Source organism: Ictidomys tridecemlineatus, chromosome 2 (genome assembly GCF_052094955.1).
Source record: "Ictidomys tridecemlineatus isolate mIctTri1 chromosome 2, mIctTri1.hap1, whole genome shotgun sequence".
NCBI classification, from domain to species: domain Eukaryota; kingdom Metazoa; phylum Chordata; class Mammalia; order Rodentia; family Sciuridae; genus Ictidomys; species Ictidomys tridecemlineatus.
Genome location: NC_135478.1, coordinates 166,791,179 through 166,812,621, shown reverse-complemented (window position 1 = coordinate 166,812,621; position 21,443 = coordinate 166,791,179). Strand labels below are relative to the sequence as shown.

The following is a 21,443-nucleotide window of genomic DNA, read 5'->3' as shown; positions in this document are numbered from 1 at the left end:
TTGTCTCAAAATTAAAAAATAGTAAGGGCTGGGGACATAGTTTAGTTGTAGAGTGCTCCTGAGTTCAACCTCCCAGAACTGCAAAAAAACAAAATAACAACAATGACAAAATAGGGTGGGAGCGCTTCTTGGGATATTTGAATTTTTAACTTCATGGAATACTGCCAAATCATTCTCTGAAATGTGTTTTTTTTAACAATGTATATGCAAAGTAGAAGTATATGAACTTCAGAAACAATTGACAGTGGTACTTTATTTGCAACTTCCTTTTTCAGGGCAAGAATTTTCTTTATTAATAAAGCCATGTAGTGCAGGCAGCAAGTAATAGCTGCTTTTCAATCTCAATTTAAAAGTCACATTCTCCATTGTTCTATCTTAAGATTAACTTATCTCTTTCTGTTTTCAAACAAATGTAACTCAAGTTTTCTCAATTATCAAACTTGTCTATATTTTACTTACAATTATAGTTTAGACCTGATCTGAGACCTAAGTATGCTGCTATCATCTAAATGTCTTGTGTCCCATTCCCATTCATGTATTGATATTCTAATGCCCAAATTTATGGTATTAGGAAGAGAGGGGCCCTCTGTGAGCTAATTAAGCAGGAGGACAAAAGCCCTGATGAATGGGATAAGTACCCTTATAAAGGACTTTTCTGACTTCACATCTATAAAAAATAAATTTATGTTGTATATTTACCAGCTACTCAGTTTATGATATTTTAGTATAATAGCCTAAACAGATTAAATCAAGTAACTTTTATAAAATTATTTGTACTTTTAAAGACTACATTACTCTAAAGTCATGTTTGAAGTTTGTCTGATTAATTAGAAAACTGGATGTTTCTTAGTACAGTGTGTCTATATGCTCTTTAAGTACCACATTTGTGGGAACATTATAATATATCTGTTTGTAGATATCAAGTGTCATTCATGTGTATAACAAATTGGACATATAATTTTCTATGAAAGTAATTCAAGAAATGTCTTTGTTAAGCAAAAATATGAGCAAAATATATACCCTAAAAGCAGATAATAGATGAGTATTTTAAAATTTCACTTATTGGATAACAATTGGAAACCTTAAAAGAAGTGGTGACCTGTGGTGATACTGTTCTTCACAGTAAATCAAAATTTAATTAATCACAATAAAGCTTACCCATGTAATTGTATCAAAGTGGGAGAGATGTTTATTCTTTTCTTTCATAAATGAAATCATTGCATATTTATAGTGGAAAAATATCTATTTAAAATTTTCAGGACTTATTTTCCTTGATATATTATTTCATTCAATGCTATGCATAAAATTTATTTGACATATTTTCAGTTAAAAAAAACAAATTTGCACACAAACCAATACTGTTTATGATCATAAAACACTAATGTTTGTTTTATTATAATACAACCAAAATATACATTTAACAATTTTCAATTATTTTATAGTACAAGACTACATTTCTTTTAAAATAGCAAAATAATAAGTTCAAAATTGATTGCTAAACACTCACAAAACCAGGATTAAATTACATGATTAACAATGGCCTTTGACATATATTTGCCCTTTCTTAAAAAAAAATTATCTCAAACTTTTTATAAATACTGTATACTACAAATGCTTAAATGAGAGGTATAAGTCATGTGCACTTTTAATGTATAGAAACTGGAAATTATAGATTTTTATTTCTTTTAACCTCACATGTAAGCTGAATTACTTAAGTATTTTTATCATTTACTCTGAGAAAAATATACCTTTTTATAAAAACATTTCACTTATTTTTTTCTTTAAACTATCTATTCCCAATAAGGTGAATCAATTAAATCTTATTATTTAAGACAAAGGTGACATTCTAAGAGGGTATTTCAGTTTTGATTCCATTTGTCTTAATGATAGATATAAAATATATCTCATGTTTAAGCAAAAGAAAATTAGTGTTTAATAAATGATCTTGTTTAATTTTTATTATTTGGTAGAAATCTGAATGACACCAAGTTGTTCTTAAAAATTCATTTTTGATAATTTGAAAAAACAGACCCTGACTCTTAATTTATATTTTAATTGAGTCAGCAGGAATAAAAAATGTATAAGAAGAGCCAAAAATAAAACCAAAGAAAATTTTAAAATAAGACCATTTTGTAGCCAGAATATTGTTAATGAGCATTATTTTAAACAACAAAATGATAAAATTGTGAATTACACTTCTACAGTTGTGGCTTTTGCAAATTAGTAAATTTTTTTCTATGACTATTTGCTTTTCTTAAGTAATTTGGTTGGTTTGAATTTGGTTAGTTTTGAAATGTTCATACAGTTATATGAATATAGTGTTATGATTTCTAAACAAATTCTGAAAATTCCCAACAAATTGTAAATGAATGCAGACAGGCAGGATTGCACTTAGCAGTATAAATAGTTAGAATAAAGTACAGGCAAAAAATAAAAAAAAAACCCACAGAAGGAATTCAAAGACAAGTGTATTGAAGGTAAGGGAGAAAAATATGAAATCAAGCATAAGTAGCCATTTTAAGATTCTGTCCAGAGAGAGCTGATTTCTTAGAAAATTTGAAAGTATTAACAATAATTTTCTTTTTTATTATTTCAAGCCAAATTTGGTAAAATCTTTAGTGGTAAAGAGGTACATACTGTGTTTGTAAAGTTAATATATTCACACTGTTTCTCTAAGTGATTTGGACTTATGATTAAGAGGTTCAAAAATTAAATGTCGTTTCAATAGCCTGTGTTTAAAAATACACATAAATCTTTGTTCCCATGTTTTGTTTATAAAATTTTATTTTACTAATAATTTTTCAAATATATTTTATGCAATCATCCTGAATTAATAATTCTGTATCCAAGGCAGTCAGAATTATAGATAGAAAGCATAAAATAGCTTTCTAAAATGTTATCTGCTCACTAAGACTTAAAAACTACTTGGACATTCATATTTGAATGAAAATAAAATCTATTTTTACAAGTCAATCCTAACTAGTTACATTTGAGCTTCAGATAATTTTTCCAGAATCTTCCATATTTTCATATTACTTTCTGATGCACAAATATTGAAATCTTAAAAATAAAGCATGTTCTCACTTACTTTGAGCCTGCTATGAGTTCCTGGGACATTCTTATCCCAGAAAATTGATAGTTACAAACATTCACGTATGATATTCAGTTAGCAGTCTAACCCTGCGCACAGCTATTTTTATGGATTACTTTTTCAGAATAATTCATTCTGGTTCACTTCTATTAAAACTGTTCCTTAATTTTTTTCTTATAGCAACATTTACAAATATTCATGAGTATAAGATCAAAAGAGGGCACTCAACATCATGTATCAGTGTGACTACTTTGAGATAGGTAAGCAATGCACATAAAAAAAAAAAAAAAAACCCGCAAGACACAGATAATGTTCTGAACACAGAGACAGTCACAGGCTGGGAAACAAGTGGCCCTCTCATCACTCTAGTTCTCACAGACTTTTCTTTCAAGACATGTAGAATGCATGAGAAACGAGCAACGTCTGTTATTTAGGTTTCTGAAAAGCTGCCTTCCATGTGAGGAAGTGACTAATTTTTCATTTCACACTATAAAGGGCGTGAAAAGGCAAAACAGAAGAAGGCTAAGGGTTGTGTGTTGTAAGAAGGAAAGGTGAGTCCTGCCTAAACAGACAGGAAAACCACCATACGTATTCAGAAGGAAAGTCAAATTAGAAACACTTGAACAGGATAACAAAATATGAAAGGTGTTTATGTTAATGCTGTGAGTTTATTTTCTTTACATGTGGTAGGCTTATTTATTGTTAAATTACTAAAACAATGCTACTTGAATTACAAAGTATCACCTAGAAATTCAAGAAGGTTGTGCGAAAAAAAAATGTGTCAAAGAGTTAATTTAACCCTTTCCGTTGTCAAAATTTTGTTATTTAGCAAATACATATCCCCACTCCCACCATGGTCTTTTACTTAATTCTCTCTTAATGTATTATATATTGTTCTTTGCTAGTCACTCAAATATAATCCAATAATCCAATATTCAGGAGAGAATAAAGAAAATGTATGAATATAATATACAGAGTATGATAAATACTTTGAAAAAAGAGAAGAAACACATACTGAAATACCATTGGTTATAAATAAAATATGATCATCCTTCCCATGATCCTTTAGAAATTTGACTTTTCCTCAGACTTTTGCTAGAAGTTTGTTATAATCCAGACTTTTTTAACAGATAAATTACAAATTGGCAGCTATTTATGCTCCCAGTGAAAGGAGCTCTGTTGCATTTTGTCCACTTTGTGATTATTCTTCCTTTTTGTGAGGATACGAGTTTTTCCCCAAAGCCAGGATTTATGGCTATCTTTCCTTCTGTCTCCTAACAAATCCCATCTGCCTGTCTTCCCAGTAGGGTGTAGTATACATGGTGATGTTTCCCTTATTTTATTAAAATATTCCCCATATCTTATTAAAATATGTATTAAGCATCCTATCCCTGTAGAGCTTAGCATATATTCTAGAAATACACAACTAAGAACCAATTTCTGTCTGTGAACTTATTTCTCCTTACAAATCATAAGGAATCCTGGGAAGTGTATTAATGCCCCTCAGTAAATCAATGTTGCAGTACACTAAATGCAACCCTTGTGGCCTGAAAGAAATAGTGCACCTCTCCAAATTCCCACACCACACTGCAAGAGCGAATGGCTCACTGGGAAAGTTCCTGTTAATAATGTGAGCTGTTTTAATTTGTGCCTTCCCTTTCAGTTCCCTCCACAAGATAACCAGGTCTAGCAGTGGAATGATTTATCTTTTCATAAGAACATAGCACAACTGCATGGCAAACTCCATGCTTAATGGACATGCAAGGAAATACAGCACCTCAATACAATATCGAATTTGATGCATGCTTAGCTCAATTATTTACAAGACATAATGGATTCAAAAATTCAAAATAAAACATTTGCAAATGTAAAACTCCTATTTTCGGGATACTTCTTGCACTTTGCAGATACAAGCTTAGTTCTTGGAAGACTTGTTCAGATGAATGATTTGCCCTTATATTATTCCATATTCGCCACATATAGTCTTATTGAATATAGATTGCTTGTTCTTGTGTTTTACCAAAACTCCATAGAAAGCATTTATGAGTTAGTAGGAAGGATGTACAAAACAGAAGACAGTGTTTTTGCAGGTAAACAATTCTTTTTTAAATTAAGAAAAATTAGAAAACGACGTAGCCACAGCTCTAAGAATCATCCAGTTCTCGATGATGCCTCCGATTTCGTTTCTTCTTCATTTCCTGCATGTGCTTCCACTTTGGGCCTCCCTTGTTTCGCTGCCTCCGCTTCTCCCTGTGCCACATCTGTTCGCAGTACTGGTCGAGGCTGAAGTTCGGGCTGCTAAGGATTTGGATGTAGTCTTTGTATCTCAACCGTGACTCAGCCAATAGATCCTTGACCTGCCCCTCCTCATGCTCTGCCCTCTGGGTATTTTCCATCTGTTCATTCTCAATGACATTCAGAGTCAGTTTCACGATGGTGTGGATGAAAGTGTGCTCTTGCGCTTTGCAGTAATACATCCCAGAGTCCTTCTTTTGCAAACTTCGAATCAGTAGCCCATATTCCGTTTTGATGATCCTTTCATCGGGTTTCAACTACAGAATTGGAAAAATGCAGGTAATAAATTAAAAACAGAGAGGGCTATGAGCAAATGAAAACAGGCTACATAGTTTTACTTGGATGAATCTAAAAATTATATTCCCGGTGTCTCTGTCATCAAGCATAACATCATCAGCCAGAGCTGAAGAGGGTGAAAAAAATGCAAACAAAGTAGTAGCCTCCAAACTATATCCTGAATTTTTTACATTGGTATCTTACACAGACTAACTGAACCTTTGGAACCCAGTGAGTTTTCCTCTCAATACACAGATGGGAATGAAGAAGTTCAAACAGCACTGAAGTAAAACTGACCTTTGCAGAGATTTCAGATAGCAATTGGTGTACTAAGATAAAAAATTGTCATGCCAATTTCAGAGGAAGAATGTGACATTAACAATCATTTTGTACAAAAGAAACTTTAGTGCATGCTTCTACCTATAATGTAGAAGAGAACAAACACTCCAAAAGAAATTTACTCTGTTTTCTGGATATCACCAAATAAATGACCTGAATAGCATATGAAAGCTGTAAGTGGTGACCTGTTAAAAGTCAAGTAGAAAGGCTTGCATCCAGCTTTTGGATGTGGGAGCTGTAAGTCAGCAGGCCCTTAGTCAGAAAGTTAGCAACATTCAAAGCTGAATTTCCCTTTTTACTATGGACCAAATTTTGATACTGTGTAGATATGTGATACTTTAGACTATGTCATTTGTAGAAATATGTGCCCTACCTCGGTATTCACTAACATGGTAATGTGATTTCAAGTGTGAGAAAGCACCATGAACAAAAAGAACCTCCCCTGAAATGTGATGCCCTTCATCCTTTGTAGCAGTTTTGCTGAAAGACAATTCAAACACGAAGCTTGCCTGGCCCACAGACTGGTGTGAATAGTGAACTATCTTCAGTAAAAGTAGAGGCATGTTTACCAGCACAAGTTCCCTGTTCAACTTGGCGTATTGTTGAATGGCTAGGCATGAAGTGGAAGAAGAAGAACAACAAAGAAACCTGGACTATTTCCCAGTTTACACATCTGCCCCTGTATTGTAGACTTTTACTTGATGAAAATCAAGGAAGCATAAAGATTGTTAAATTAAATTTATTCACAGTGGGTGGACTATACTTTGCATCTTTATGTGAAAAATATGTAGGGAAAAAATCCCTCTAAATCTGGAAATATGAGAAAAAGAAAAGAAACATTTCTGGCTACTAGCCCAGTTAACTAACAAGAATATGGCAAACCACCCTCTGTGCCAGTGGAGTGCAGCTGGCGGGGTACCATTTGAGGCCAAAGGCAGGTCACAGCTCAGATCCCTGGTTAATGAGGCTGAATGGTCTCCGGCCTGTCTTTACTCTGCACTGAAACCACACCATCAAGGTTTTGTCTGTTTGTTTCCCTTACTTTGTGCAATTAGTGTGTTGGATATATAGTTTTCTTTTCCTAATGGATTTATTGTGAAGGCCCAGACCTTTTTAAATGCTACAGTAATACAAACTACTGAATCCATTTACATTTTCCTATACCATAGGAATCCCTGCCTAAAATAGATGTGAATTTGTATTTGTAAGGCTCTAAAGGGCCAATAACAAAGAGAAATGCAATTGAACACACTACATACACTTGTTCTATTTAAATAATTTCATTGTAAGAATTATTTTTAAAAATTTAAATAAATTTTAAATCTCAAAATACTGGCTCTATACATTGAATTCTGGTCTCCACTGGCTCTGCTTCCTATGATGATTCACTTATCTTCCCTATTGGCCTCCCATCTATCAAATTGGTGTGTAGCATATGGTGTATTTAGGGGATTAAAAGCAAAGCTCTTTGAAGGTGAAAGTGTGAAGTATTATTAGCAACATTATAGACTACTGCCATGTTGTTTGAGAGGTAATATTCTGAAGCTTTTATTTCTGTAATTCCCTTAATAGAAAACGGACTAAGGCTACTAACATGACAAAGTGGGTGACTTCAGTTCCAGTTCATTGTTAGATTACCTTTATACAACCTATATTCTCGCTAATATTTAAACTGCATTTAATGTGGCTTTTGGAGATTGTCACAGCTTTGACTCAGTACTCATTTATTGTTCTCTTTAATCCTCTGACAGGAAGAAATTATTACTTTGACTTCACACATATTGTGCAACACTTCATCATTACTTCTGCTATTCTCTTTTTGTATCCTGTTTATGTTGTTTTATCATAAGATCTAGTTCCCTTTCCCCCTTTCCACTCTAACTTTGTTCCCCACAGGATTCAAAATTTCATAAACACCTGGCTTTTCTTTACTTGGTCATGATCCTTCACATTTTCTTTCGTCCATGGAATGCTTAAGTTGTTCTTTGTTTTTTGATCTGTAGATGGAAAACTTGCCTTAGCCGATTTTGAATTTTATATACTTACCTGCTGCCTATTAGATCATTTAATCAATTTTTGTTTCCTTTCTAAAAATTTCCAAAATATGGCTTTAATGAAAAGGAATTTTAATAAAACATTTTGAAGTGATATCTTTCCCAGGATTTTCACATTTTAGAGGCAAAAACTGTGACCAGAGTTAGGAAATTGATTAACATTTGCCTACTTTACATTCTTGCTCTCTGTAAAGCTTTCATTCTGTGCTGGAATAGGATGCATTATGCAGCCTGCGACTCCACAGTGAAATGTCAGCACAGTCCGTTTAGAAATGCAGCTCCTCTACAGAGATAATGTAATCTTTGGTCACTGATTTAAGCTCATGGAATTCTCTTCACTCTAGAAGTGATATGCAGAAACTGTTCTACCTTACAAATCAAAACCATGCTTGAACTGGGATTGACTACCCATTTGCCTTATGAGAACAAGTATTATATATTTGGCATTATTAAATGTAGATCTTCAGTGAAGGGTAATTCATTTAATGGAAGAAGAGAAACAGGAAAAGGACAAAGGACATTTAGGTACTAAGCAGCAGACAAAGGTCAGGGCCTTTTTTTCTAATAATAGTGCCTAATGGTAATTCCTTTACAGATAATTCACCTGTCAGTTCTTTCATACTTAAACCATTGCACATGTCTTGGAGGAGACTAGGGCCTCAAGAATATGTCCTTTCTCTAAAATGCAGAAAATATTACTAGAGACATGTTAGGATTAAATAAGGTAGAAGGATCCTGGTGTGAAAAAACAAATTTTTGTTTATTAAAATGTTGCAAAAAAATTTATCTCTATTTAAAATAAAGCAATGAAAGTTTTCTAATTTCATATGGGAAAAGGAAAAGGTACTGGAATGGAATAATATGCATACATATTTTAAGTCTCAGAGTACACTTACACTAAATGAATAATTCATTATAATTTAATATAATATGAAGTATAGATGTAGAAATAAAATCATAAATAACTAGGAATATATATATATGTATATATATATGTGTGTATATATATATGCCTCTCATTGTGACAAGGGTCTCAAAGAGTCATGACTGAGAAATTATACAGCTACTAAATTATTAGATTTGCCTATAACAGATAAAAAATTTTATAGAAAAGTCAGGAATTGTTAGGAACATAAAACATCAAGATTATATCAAAATAAGTTATTTATAATATGTACATCATTGTTATTAATATCTATAATATATAAAGGACTTGATGAAAGCATTTGAAATTATCTATCAATAAAAACTAGCAAATGATAGGCAAAGCAATTCATCAAATGCCACTCAAACCAACAGCTAAGAAACAATGGTGTGTTCATATACACTAATAGATAGTACATAATATGTTTCTTTATATCAAACTGGTAAAAATTTTCTTAAATTGGAACACAATTTTGCTTCAGTTCAGAGTATGCACTAATATGGTGATTTCAATGGGAAATTAGCAAAATGTGGTTGTTTACCAAAAAACATAAAGATAACCAATGTCTTCAACTGATTTCTTTTCCTCCTAGGAATGTGCCCTAAGAAAATAGAAAAGTACAAGAAAAAAATTGGACAGAGAGAAGCTCATTTTTTTTTCTTAGAGAAAACATGAAGTATTTTTAAAAAGTTTGGTTACTTATGACCATGGGTCAGAGTGATAATGGAAAATGCTTCCAGCACAATGATGAGCACTGTAGTGAAACAGACACTAAAATATTACTCTGTTTATCTACACTTAGTGGCATCCTAGTTCTTCATGTGTTATGCAATTTTAAAGCCATTTACATAGCTTTTATGATAAAAGAACAAAAATAAAATAAAGGCCTGGGAACAGAGAAATGAAAATATTTGAAGACGTTTGAAAAATGGGAAAATCCACAGAGAAAATGCAGTATGGTAAATGGCATGAAGTATTGCCTCCTTTATTCATTAACATCCCCAAAGTTCAACAGAAGCTTGGGGACTGCCTATTAACTTGCTTAGTTATAGCATAAACATCATCAATTTCAAGAACAGCTTTATAAGAAAGTCAGCAGATAACTGACTCATGACCTCCCCAACAGCACCCAACTGTGACACAACTCAGTAAGGAAATGTTCTCCTCCTGGCAGAGAATAACCTGGTGACAGCCTCTGTACCACAGGAGATCATGGTCTGTCCCTCAGGCTTTTTTGAGTTTAGGAAAGATTCCAAACTGTGACCTTATGGGTAAGGAACAGAAGGTATCCTGCTGGGAAAAGTGCTTCATGCAGTCTGAATGTTGCCCTTTTCCTAGCTCAGGAAGCAGAATTGCATATCCTGGACTATGTGAAACTGGCCATTTACAAAGACAGACAAAAACAGTCCAAACATTACAGCTAAATACTTTTAAGTAAGATTCAATAAATACTCTATTTCTGCTCCATTGAAATTCATGGAGCATGGTACCATCATGACTATATGGTATACTGTTAAAAGGTACATTAAAGTAATGCATAGCATTTTCAGGAAAATGAAAGATGTGAATGCAAACAAGCACAGACAAATGTAGTTATCTGCATTTGGAAGATACACAACAGATTACATTTGCTATGGAGGAAAAAAAAATCACTGATTGAATAGTTATTTTTAATCAAAAGAAAATCATCAAATTTATGAGCTATAAAATTAAAATTACTGGCTTATTAAACTTAATATTAAAATATTTCAATGTAACTACAAGCAATCTGCATGTTAAAAATACAGATAACATTCTTCCAATATTTCTTGGATAAAAAGTAAAAAACCTTCTATTTTGAAATTAAATAATTAAATTCTATATCAGATTATGTTCCAATATATAGGTAAAAATGAGAATTTTTAAGATACATGTTTAGTGTAAATATGGTTCTGCATAATCTTATAATTTATGAATGTCAGTAATGATGAACAATTGAGTTTTATTGGATAACTGTGACATAATAAAGAATGGAGTTATTCCCTTGGTATGGTATTAAGTACATAGAATCAACATTTTGATAGAAAAATTATCCTTGTAGATCTTAGGTAAAGATACTTGTTTTTATGTAACAGAAGAATTATATCATTAAATCAATTTCTTATTACAAAATTTGACCTTGCTACTCCAAAGTTTTTAAATCTCAGCAGCATTGACGTTTGATGTCAGATAATTCTTTCTTGCGGGTAATTGTGCATTGAAGTTCTGTGTATTATCTCTGACCTCTACAAACTAGATACCAGAAGCACCCACTTACCACCCACCCACTTAGTTTCAATGACCAAAAATGTCCCAGGAACCTGCCAAACATCAGTCTTCTCAGAGCAAAATTGCCTGAGATTGAGATCTACTGTCCTCTACTAATGTTTGATTACTTACATTTACTATTCTTAATGATAGTAAATTTAACAAAGAGGTTGAGAAAGTGACAACCTGCTCAGAAATCCTAGGCAGTCAAACCAGTGGGAGGGTCATAATTTTCTAAGCATGTGATCAGTATTATTTCTTATCCCACATATTGTTATTCATAGATAGTATATGTGATATTATTGTATACTTATAAGAACTCTGCTTTGAAATTCTACTTTGTCATATGTGTTATCTTGTTTGCTTTTCACAGTAATTTTTAAAGTTATTTTGTTCCATTAGGAAAATTCTGGTCTCAGAGGCTCAATAATATCAACACATCAGGTTCATGTTGCAAATCAAGACATCTATCCAGAATCCTGCACTCAATCTATTATTCATTTCAGCAGCCTCATTTTAAAATTGAGAGTTCTAGAATTCTGGTCTGAGCATCACTGCTTTCTTTCTGCCACTGTAGTAATAATCAACAATAACAAACAATTCTGCCAATTAACCATTGTTATATGTCAATCAAATAACATCAGTTCATGATTTCCTAAGTTACTCAAATAATAATATTAAGTTCCATAATACACAAAACCTATCCATGTTACAAAATCCCCATGAAATATTTCAATCACATTTATATATTAGGAAAATTAGCAGAAAGAATGGCAAAAATTAGAGTAGCCATATTACATTTCCCTCTGTTGATTTAATTTTAATACATGAAAGTGAGAAGGTATATGTCCAAATACTTATCCAATAAATTTTATCATATGATAAAAATAGATATTTGTATTTTCATACAAATTTGTCATAAAATTCATTTTGTAATCTAAATTGAATACAATGTGATTTTTTTTTATTGGTTGTTCACAACATTACAAAGCTCTTGACATATCATACTTCGAACAATAGTTTCAAGTGAGTTATGAACTCCCATTTTTACCCCAAATACAGATTGCAGAATCACATAGGTTACACATTCACATTTTTAATAAAATTTTTTAATAAAATTTAATATGCTACTACAGAGAGAAAGAAGATTGCCTTATTCGTGGAGTTGTCAAAATCTTTATGAAATAATAATTTTTAAAATTAATATAAATTTATTTTAAAAATTAACTCTACTTTTAAATATATTTGACTAGTGTATTTGTATTAAATTTGACTAGTGTATTTATATTAAATTGCCCAATTTAATAATGCATTAAATTGCCTGATTCTCAAAGCTATTGTCACCCTTTGGTGTTAGCACGAACTGTTATTTTCTCCTTTATCAAATAGCGATTAGAGATCATATGGCACTAAAAGTTGAATATATCTCATAGCCAAAACTCAATTTAAACTTTATACTATTTCCCTGAAGGTTAGCATTCTCTGATGATGATAACTCACCTCCTCTCGTTGTTCATCTCCTGTCCGCTGGATATACCACTTAATAGATGCTTGTTGGGATTTAGGTATACATTCCAGAAAGGTTGAATTCAATTCAATGCCAAAAATCACTTTTTCATCAGCAGTTTCATGACTAATGCCTAGAAAACAAACATGGAATAAAAGATTAACCTTGACCTGATTGTAAAAGTAAAGGGAAAACAGAATGATTCAGAACAGATGCCATCAGGAAAGAATCATGCACATTATTAAACAGAAAGGAAATTCATCCTATAATATTATTACCTTCAAGTCAAATATTATCCAATAGATTGATTTTTTAAAACTTTACATTTGTATTTTAATTTTTACTATTTCATCACTATATTAACAATTTGCAGTTTTGGTTGGTTTTTTAAAAACAATTCACAAGATTTAATTCTAAATATACTTTTTCTCTAAATATAATCTTTAGCACGTTTTAATGTTCTAACATTTTTATATAAAATATAACTAATTATGTGGTTACTTCTGCTATTTACTGTACTTTTAAGAGAAATTCTAATTGAATGGGTCCACAGAGATGACCAGATAACATTTGGAAATTTTGATGTCAGAAAAATTAGTACAGTGATATTTGATGAAATTCTGTGATTAGAATACTGCACATAATCTAAGACTCACAATCTGGGCCTTATTTGCATTTTCTACCATATTTTTTTCAGAGATTCTTTAGCCTGACATGCATTTGCTATGAGATAGTTAATGGGATGCTAAGAAGCAGCATCTCAGACAACTTATTTTTGTAAATCAACTGCACCATCTGAAATACATTTCATCCAGAATAGCCAAAGTCTGTGTCCCTTGTGAAATTGAAGATCTGTAGCTTAAATCAAATAAAAAATGATGGCTGCTCAGCTTGGCCCAAACAGACATTTTTTTCATCACACATTTAAATATCTCCATTCTACAAATGGTCCTACTTTAGCAAGTTAGACATTAACCAAGGACTATGGTTTGAGGGACCAATGGTAATCCTAAAGAAAAGCACACAGAATTCTCAGCAATGGCATGCATGCACATCCATCCCATGACTTGTTTCTAAGAAACTTCTTTTGAATATATTTGTATTTTACCTATAATGATTAAGTCAAGTACATTAACAACTTTTGAATTAACCTTATCTAACCTTTACAATGCTTGGATTCTATTTAAAATTTCTAACTCATCAACTGTCTCCAGCATTTCAACAGATTATATCTGCAATTTTCACAGTTAATAAAATCCTAATGCACAGAAGATCACAAATGCCATCGATGGGAGAGAAAGACATGGACCACTTAATAATAACAGATCCTGAGAAAGGGAATTTGTCAACAAACAGAGAGTACCGCATGTTGACTGTCAGGTTATGAGGCAAGCAATCAGAAGAAACTCAGACTGACTCAAGCAAAGAACTTGTCAATTCAGTAAAGGAAAAATTAGTAAAATATACAGAAAAGCTAAAATAGTAAACAAATAGTCTGAAATCTTTTTTTTCAAATCAGAAAAATACATACCTATAATATAGTCACCAAAACATTTGTTTGACTGAAAATAAATTTATTGTTGTTCCTATAATGCTTGTCTCATTTTTCATTTTTAAAGTTCCCATTTTTAAGTTTCAAATAGTATATGTATATTTAAATGCATATATATGTGTGTGTGTATGTAATTATATATATAAATATGAAAATCCTACTATGATGTAATATAGTCATATAGAATAGTATTTTAAAATGCACTATCTTCCTTATTAAGTGTAATATAATTTGGAATGGGGCATTTCAATTTCCACATTGATGTCAAAAATTGTTTTTCATAGTAAGTGGCTGGAATATTTCTTTATATTAAATATATGGCATTGAGGTACAAGATTCGGTCTGGTTTCCATTGTCAAACATAGCTAATCTACATCATTAGTAATCACACTATATCATAACATTTAGCAATTAGTTAATTAAAAAAAAGAAAAAGAAGGAACAAAGAATATATCTATTTGTCAATTATTCGAGAGATGATTACCTAGTAAGTACTACAAGCATTTATGGTGGTTTAGACTCAAATCATCTCCTTTCTTCTTTTCTACAAGTTAGTGTCTAAATTTGCCCTTTTCTCTACATTAAGACTGTAATTGCTTTAGTTGTAAGTATTCTCAAAGAAATTATTTAACTTCCAAAATTGACTCTCAGCCTCTAGCTCCTCCTAGTCTAATCAATTATCCATAAGGAGATAATTAATTTAATTAAAAAACTTTTCTGAGAAATATGAAATGGCTCATCACTTGGAAAGTAAACATAAATTTCATGGAATAACATGAGACTGCCACAAATGTAACCCAACCTATATGAGGTCTTTCTGTTTTTGTTATGTTTCTAGTACTGGAATTGAATCCACTTGTGCTTTAACATTGAACTACATGCCTAGACCCTTTTAAAATTTTATTTTATTTTTAATTTTGAGACAAAGTTTCAGTAAAATGCCAAGACTGGCCTTGAACTTATGATCCTCCTGCCTTAGGCTCTAGTATCCTGGGATCACAGGCAGGTACCACCATTCCAGGCTTTATCTGGTTTTAATTACTATTACTTTGTAAAATTTAGTTTTGTCTTTAAAGCATGCTTCAAATGCTACCCATCTGAGTAGGCTTTCCTTTACCCATCCATTATACAAACAGTCTTAGGTGTCCAACATACTAGGATTATTTTAAGTGCCTGGGTAAATATGGCAGGCGAAATCTCTGACCTTAAGAAACATATATTCTAGTGACACAGACAAAATAACCACGTAAATGAAGAAAGGATATAGTATGTGTTATTATCTGCTACAAGAAAAGAAGAAAAAGAAAGAAAAGAAAAAGAAAAAGTAGATTAGACAATAGTAAGTAGAAAGAAGAAAAGTATTTCTGATGGCAAGATCAGGAAAGGTCTCTGAGGGATTAACATTGAGGCATAAAATTGCATGATATGAAAGTGGAGCTATGTGAACTTCTGAGGGGAAACACAGGGGACAACAAATACAAACAGCTCTGAGGCAGGAAACAGATTGGTGCTCTTGAAAAAGAGAAAGCCGGTGAGGGGACCATGCAACAGTATATGAGAGAGGGTCAAGAAGGTGTTGGGACCAGGTGAAACAGTTTCTCACATGCCATGGTAAAGACTGTGGATTTGTACTACTTGTTCTAAGAAGCTAATGAAACATTGTTAGTAAGGTAATGATGTGATCTGACTGAAGTTTTGAAAAGACTACTCTGGTTACAGAGTAAGATGTAGACTGAAGCAGAGCAAGCATGGAAACAGGAGACCAGAAAAGAGGCTATAGAAGAGGAATCGAGGTATCAGTGAAGATGAGGAAAAGGACTTATTGAGAAGTCGGTGGTAGGATATGAAAGAAAGAAAAGAATAAAGATGTGACTCTGAGCTGCTTTTTTGACCTAAGCAGCTGGATGAATGGAAATGCTATTTATTAATATAGGAAAGTGCAGAAATACAGCTTTGGAGAAGATAGCAAGAATTCTTAGATATATGTTGGAGATGTTAACTATGCATTCAGAAGGATCTATTAAGTAGGCATGCAAGCATTCCAGACTGCCATCAGGGACGAGCTTAAACTGGACTATGATTTTAGGAGTCAAATAGCTTCTGATAGTACTAAAGTGATGATATTAGGGGAAAGAACAGATGGAGATTGAAAAAGTGGTTTGGGTCACTGGAAAACTTGTTGCAAATGAAAAGAAAGGTTGAGAGTACACAGAAGGTGCAGTCTGCAAGGTAACAGATAAACCAGGATGTAGTACCATAAAAGCTTAAGTGTGCAAGTATACCTCCTCTCTGAAAAGAGAAAGGCTTGATAGTGTTTTTTTTTATTTTTCTAGTGTAAATACCCCCACTGTAGCTGACTGCAGCTACCAGTGGTTTAAAACCAGCTCACAAAACAACAAAGTAATAAGCAACAGGTTTCATAAGGCTACAGCATACCACTACAAGGAAGTTAAGGGGAGAAAGTGTTTCAAGGAAGAGGGAGTTAGATGTTAAATAAATATGAGAATTAAAAATTTGCCATTGAATTTGGCAAGAAGGAAACTGCTGGTGACTTTAACAAGAATGGATTGAGCAAAGTGACAATAATAAATGCAAAAAACTGGGCACTATGGGTTATAGCAAGAATGCAATATGGCAAGGTAGAGACAATAACTATGAGCCTTAGGGGAAAACTGTGTGCTTTATGTTGTTTTATTTATAACATTTATCATCAAATAACACAGCATTTTTACCTGTTTTTATTTTTATTGTCTGTTTATATTTATTGTTTGCTTTCTTCCCTAATGCACCTAAATATAAATTCTATGAATACATACATTGCTTCCTTCTTGCTCATTTGTATGTCCTCCACACCTACCACAGTCTCTGATGTGCATATGGAAGGCACACAGTAGTGATTACTAAACACAACACTGGACATGACAGTGAGTCTCTTACATTGTTAGAATGAGACTACACTGTGCTAGTCCTGAACTTATTTTTCAGAATTCTGAGTTAAAAATGACTGCCTTGCTTTTAAAACAAGAAAACATTGCTGGGTTCCCAGTTATAAAATATGAAAATTGGGTTATTTTCATCACTGGTGGGATGATTAGTAACAATGTGATAAAGGAAATTTTTTTTTTTTTTCCCACTAGTTGCATGTGTGCATTTGCGGGTGTGCATGCTTCTGTGTTCTACCTGAAGGTAGAGTAAAACTATGGGATATCTACTTTTAGAGGTCCCTCTGTTTTTAGACTCACTCACCAGACTTCCTCTCTACTCCCCATCCTGCTTCTTTCCTACTCATTCTTTCAAGATCTTCGATTTTTGTGTTTCTGAACCATTCAGCCTCGGTGATAGCTTGTTTTTTTTTTTTTTTTTTTTTTTTTTTGCTAAATTCCCATTGAGCCTTGATCATCATATTTCCCCAAGGAATCCTAAGCCCTTTTAGGCATTCCTTGTCTCCTAGTATATTCAGAACAATCATGAATATATTTATTAATAGCTGAGTACAAATAAAGTATAGGCTACCTAAAACGTCTTTCTAATAAGTGCCTATACTTTGACACACTTTCGTGAGAGGTTTCTTTTGAGTTTACTCTATATGTCCAAATGTTTTGGGCTATATCCTGCTTTATCTCTAAAAAGCAGTTTTCAAACTTTACAAGGACGGATAAGAGAGTAAGAAAAGAAACAAAAGCTAAAGTATAGGAATTTTAAAAGACATATGAAACAAATCATGATATAACAAAAGATTATTCACTTAGGCTTGTAGACAGGGGTTGATTTATAAAATCTCCTGTTCCTTTTCCAGAATATAAGCACTACACAAAATGAGATCTTAATATAATAGTTGTTTGGAGTCATGTAATTAAAAAGATATACAAAGCCTGGACTTATCGTTTTAATTGGGAGCAAAAGCATATTAAACCAATACTTACTTTCTTCTATGTCCCAGCACTGGGTGATTGGGTCCCCATACTTTACATCCTGACGTCTAGCTCGCCTATGAAAAGAGGATTGGAGTGATGAGAACTCCAAGCATTATAATCAGAATATAGAAAGGCTACACTTAACACTAATAGCAGCAGATGCATAACTATCCTTATTTTACCGCTCAATTTAAAATGCAGTTCAATACTCCAGTCAATCTAACATTGATTTAGATACTACTAGTATAGTAAATGCTTAATAGAATAGATAGTGTTTTGCATTAGGATGATCTGAATTTTATTTAACTACTATTCTTTTTCTATGACTTGAAAAATGATTGGACAGAATGGGTTGAACATAAATAGAATCCATGTTTTTAATATGTGGTAACTATTCTCACTCTCTTTTCTGTCAGTTCTGGGAAAAGTAATATATAAGAGTTTTAATTAGTATGTAGAAGTGTATACACTAATACAAAGCACTTTATCATGGATAGATTCACTATATAGAAAGATGGTGTCTGAAACAGGTACATGTTTGATGTGGCATGGATTGTTATGTGTTATTTCTATGTAGGAACATGTAGCTCACATGTTTTTTTCTAGTGTCACTAATAATATATACACAATGGCTTTTGCATTAGGTCACATATTTTCCTTAAGACAAAATAGTAATCATCATATATAAAAAGAAAAAAATTGCTATATCTAAAGTATGCCTTAAACTCTTACAATATATTTTAATTTGCTTTGGGTATTTGTTTTTCCTTTAAATAAACTTTAATATAACTGAAACAAAACATGAAGATTATATGAAGATTATAGAATTAATAGAGTGTCACATGACACACACACACACATATATGTATAAAACTATATATATATATACATATATATATATGTTGTATAATGTTTAGATCAATTTAAATGTATCTATCTCCTGCAATATTTATCACTTCTTTATGGTAAAATATTCAAAATACTTTCCTTTAGCATTTTGAAATGTAAAGTCCATTATTATTATCTATATTCATCCTACTGTGCAGTAGTCCACAGGGACTTCTTGCTCCTGTCTGAGTGTAACTTAGTACCCATTGATCAACCTCCCTCTGTTCCTCCCTCTGGTCCACTCCCCACAGTCTTTGTTGTAGAGAAGTAACAACAAACTTTCTTGGATAACTAAGGTGTTCCTCAAGGGCAGTACTGGTCAATGACAACCTTGTAAGATTCACCCCTCATATACATCTTTAGACTCTCACAGACATTATACTAGGTAAGGGAAAACATCACAGTGGCATGTCTTTAAGATCAGAGACACAGTCTTGGGAAATATAAAAAGAAAAAAATTATGGTAGTATAAGGTACATAAGGTCAAGAATGTTTTTAAATCTTGGCTTCTTAAGGAACAGGGTCAATTAATCAAACTGAAGTTTTACTGCCAGCTAATGAGCATTCTGGTTTTTTAGCTTCCAGAAAAGAATTCCCCAAAGACTCACTGTGATGAGTACAACCTTTGCCAAAAACTATAGCAAAATGTTGGTGACTACTCACTTTTAACTTTTAATAATCATGTCTACCCACTGACATTTATTTCAGGAATTGAAGAGAATATAAAATGTGTCTTAACTTTAAGCAATATTTGCCATTGTAATATACATTCAACCTGTGTTGCCTAGAGTTTAGAATTTGACCAATCAGGCAAATTTAAACAAAGCAAAAAAGTGGTAATAAGATTCATGTGTGTGCATAAAAAAAAAAAGCCTAAAAAATAACAACAAAATAATACCAAAATGTGTTGTTGTTTTACATAGACGAAATGCACTTTTAACAATACTTTAGCAAATAATGTTATTTAGTCTGCATCTAAAACTAATTATAATAGTATATTTAGATAATGTCAGGCATATTAATAGGCATTCAGGGTTTTCCCAGTTATTTTGCAAGTCAACAGTGCTGAAATGAATATCTTGTAACTTTGTGGTCTTTCTGCACATGAATGAATAGTACAAATTTTTATTCTTGGCTCAAAATAGCATTATTTCTAAGAATACATAAAACAATGAACTACACACAGCAGGGAAACAATTTGCAGTTCAAGTACATATGATGAAAGAAATTGACCAAATTAAGGTTATTAGAATAAAAATAAAAATTTACCAAGCTATTAGATGCACTGTGAGCTATAATAATATGTGCAAATTATTTGCAAAACAATAGGTATGAGTGTGTGCAAATTTAAAAATAAGGTGGGAGAGACAGAAAAAGGAAAGTAGTGAATAAAAGAACTTTTAGTGGTGTTTGACATAAATAAAAGAATATAAAAAATGTGTTGGATTTTTTTAATAGTTTCACATTTTAGAATTCCAGAACATCTATTGTATCCTCCTTCATAGTTCAGTATTATGTAAAACTATGAAACTATATTATAATTTTAATATTCCTTCCAGAAACTAAGTTTTCCCCATCGTTCTCTTTAAACTATAAGACAAGGCATTTATATGAGATATTAATCTTATAGAAAGGGAAGCTTCCTAATAACTTACCTCTTTGAAGTAGGTGCATATCGAGAGCATGCATTTCCATCCCAGGCACAGTAGGGGTCTCTGGCAAGACAGCAGTCTGCACAGGCTTTCCCATAAGTGTCACATCTGTGCAAGGAGAGCTGAACCAATGCATCCCGGGAACCAATGTACAATTGTTGCTGCAAATCAGGCAAAACAAATGAATTATAAGCATCTTTCAGATGAGTCTTATGAACTTCCCCTTCTTGAACACCACATAATAACACTAAATCTGTTTCCCCGGGTGTCCTGACCATTGTAAACACTTTTGCAGAAATGTAATGAAGAGTAAAACAAGGCAATTACTTCTATCCGTGGTAGGACTGTGGTTTGAAGATGCTGATATTCTATTGCACAGTGTTCTATAAAGCTAGAGTAAGCTTGGCAGTAATTTAAGAAGTTCAAGAAACAGCTGCTAGACTGAGGAATTAAGATGTCAAATTCTCAATAGTAGAAATTGGTAGTTTATATCAAGCACAGATGCTATAGGCAAAACTGATGGACTTTCTCTGTCACGGTTCCTTACATGAGAGATGACTGAAGAGATTAATAAAACTTCATTCCATTTTTAAATTATTTCATTTGCTAATGAAGTATTGATCTCTGAGAGCAACTAAGTTATTTAGTATCAGTATAAAGAAAG

The 21,443-nt window shown here is 32.5% G+C and overlaps 1 protein-coding gene across 2 annotated transcripts in view; it reads right to left on the bottom strand.

The window, feature by feature from the left end:
* Positions 1-1,356: 1,356 nt before the first annotated feature.
* Positions 1,357-21,443, bottom strand: part of Sema3d (semaphorin 3D) — a 183,786-nt gene continuing 163,699 nt past the window's right edge. For both annotated transcript variants that reach the window (XM_078040126.1, XM_078040127.1), the window contains 4 exons: positions 20,783-20,940; positions 18,249-18,313; positions 12,767-12,906; positions 1,357-5,643 (listed from right to left, as the gene is read on the bottom strand). In XM_078040126.1, the coding sequence (XP_077896252.1) occupies positions 5,236-5,643; positions 12,767-12,906; positions 18,249-18,313; positions 20,783-20,940 (771 nt within the window). In that variant the 3' untranslated portion in view covers positions 1,357-5,235. The remainder of the gene's footprint in view (positions 5,644-12,766; positions 12,907-18,248; positions 18,314-20,782; positions 20,941-21,443) is intronic.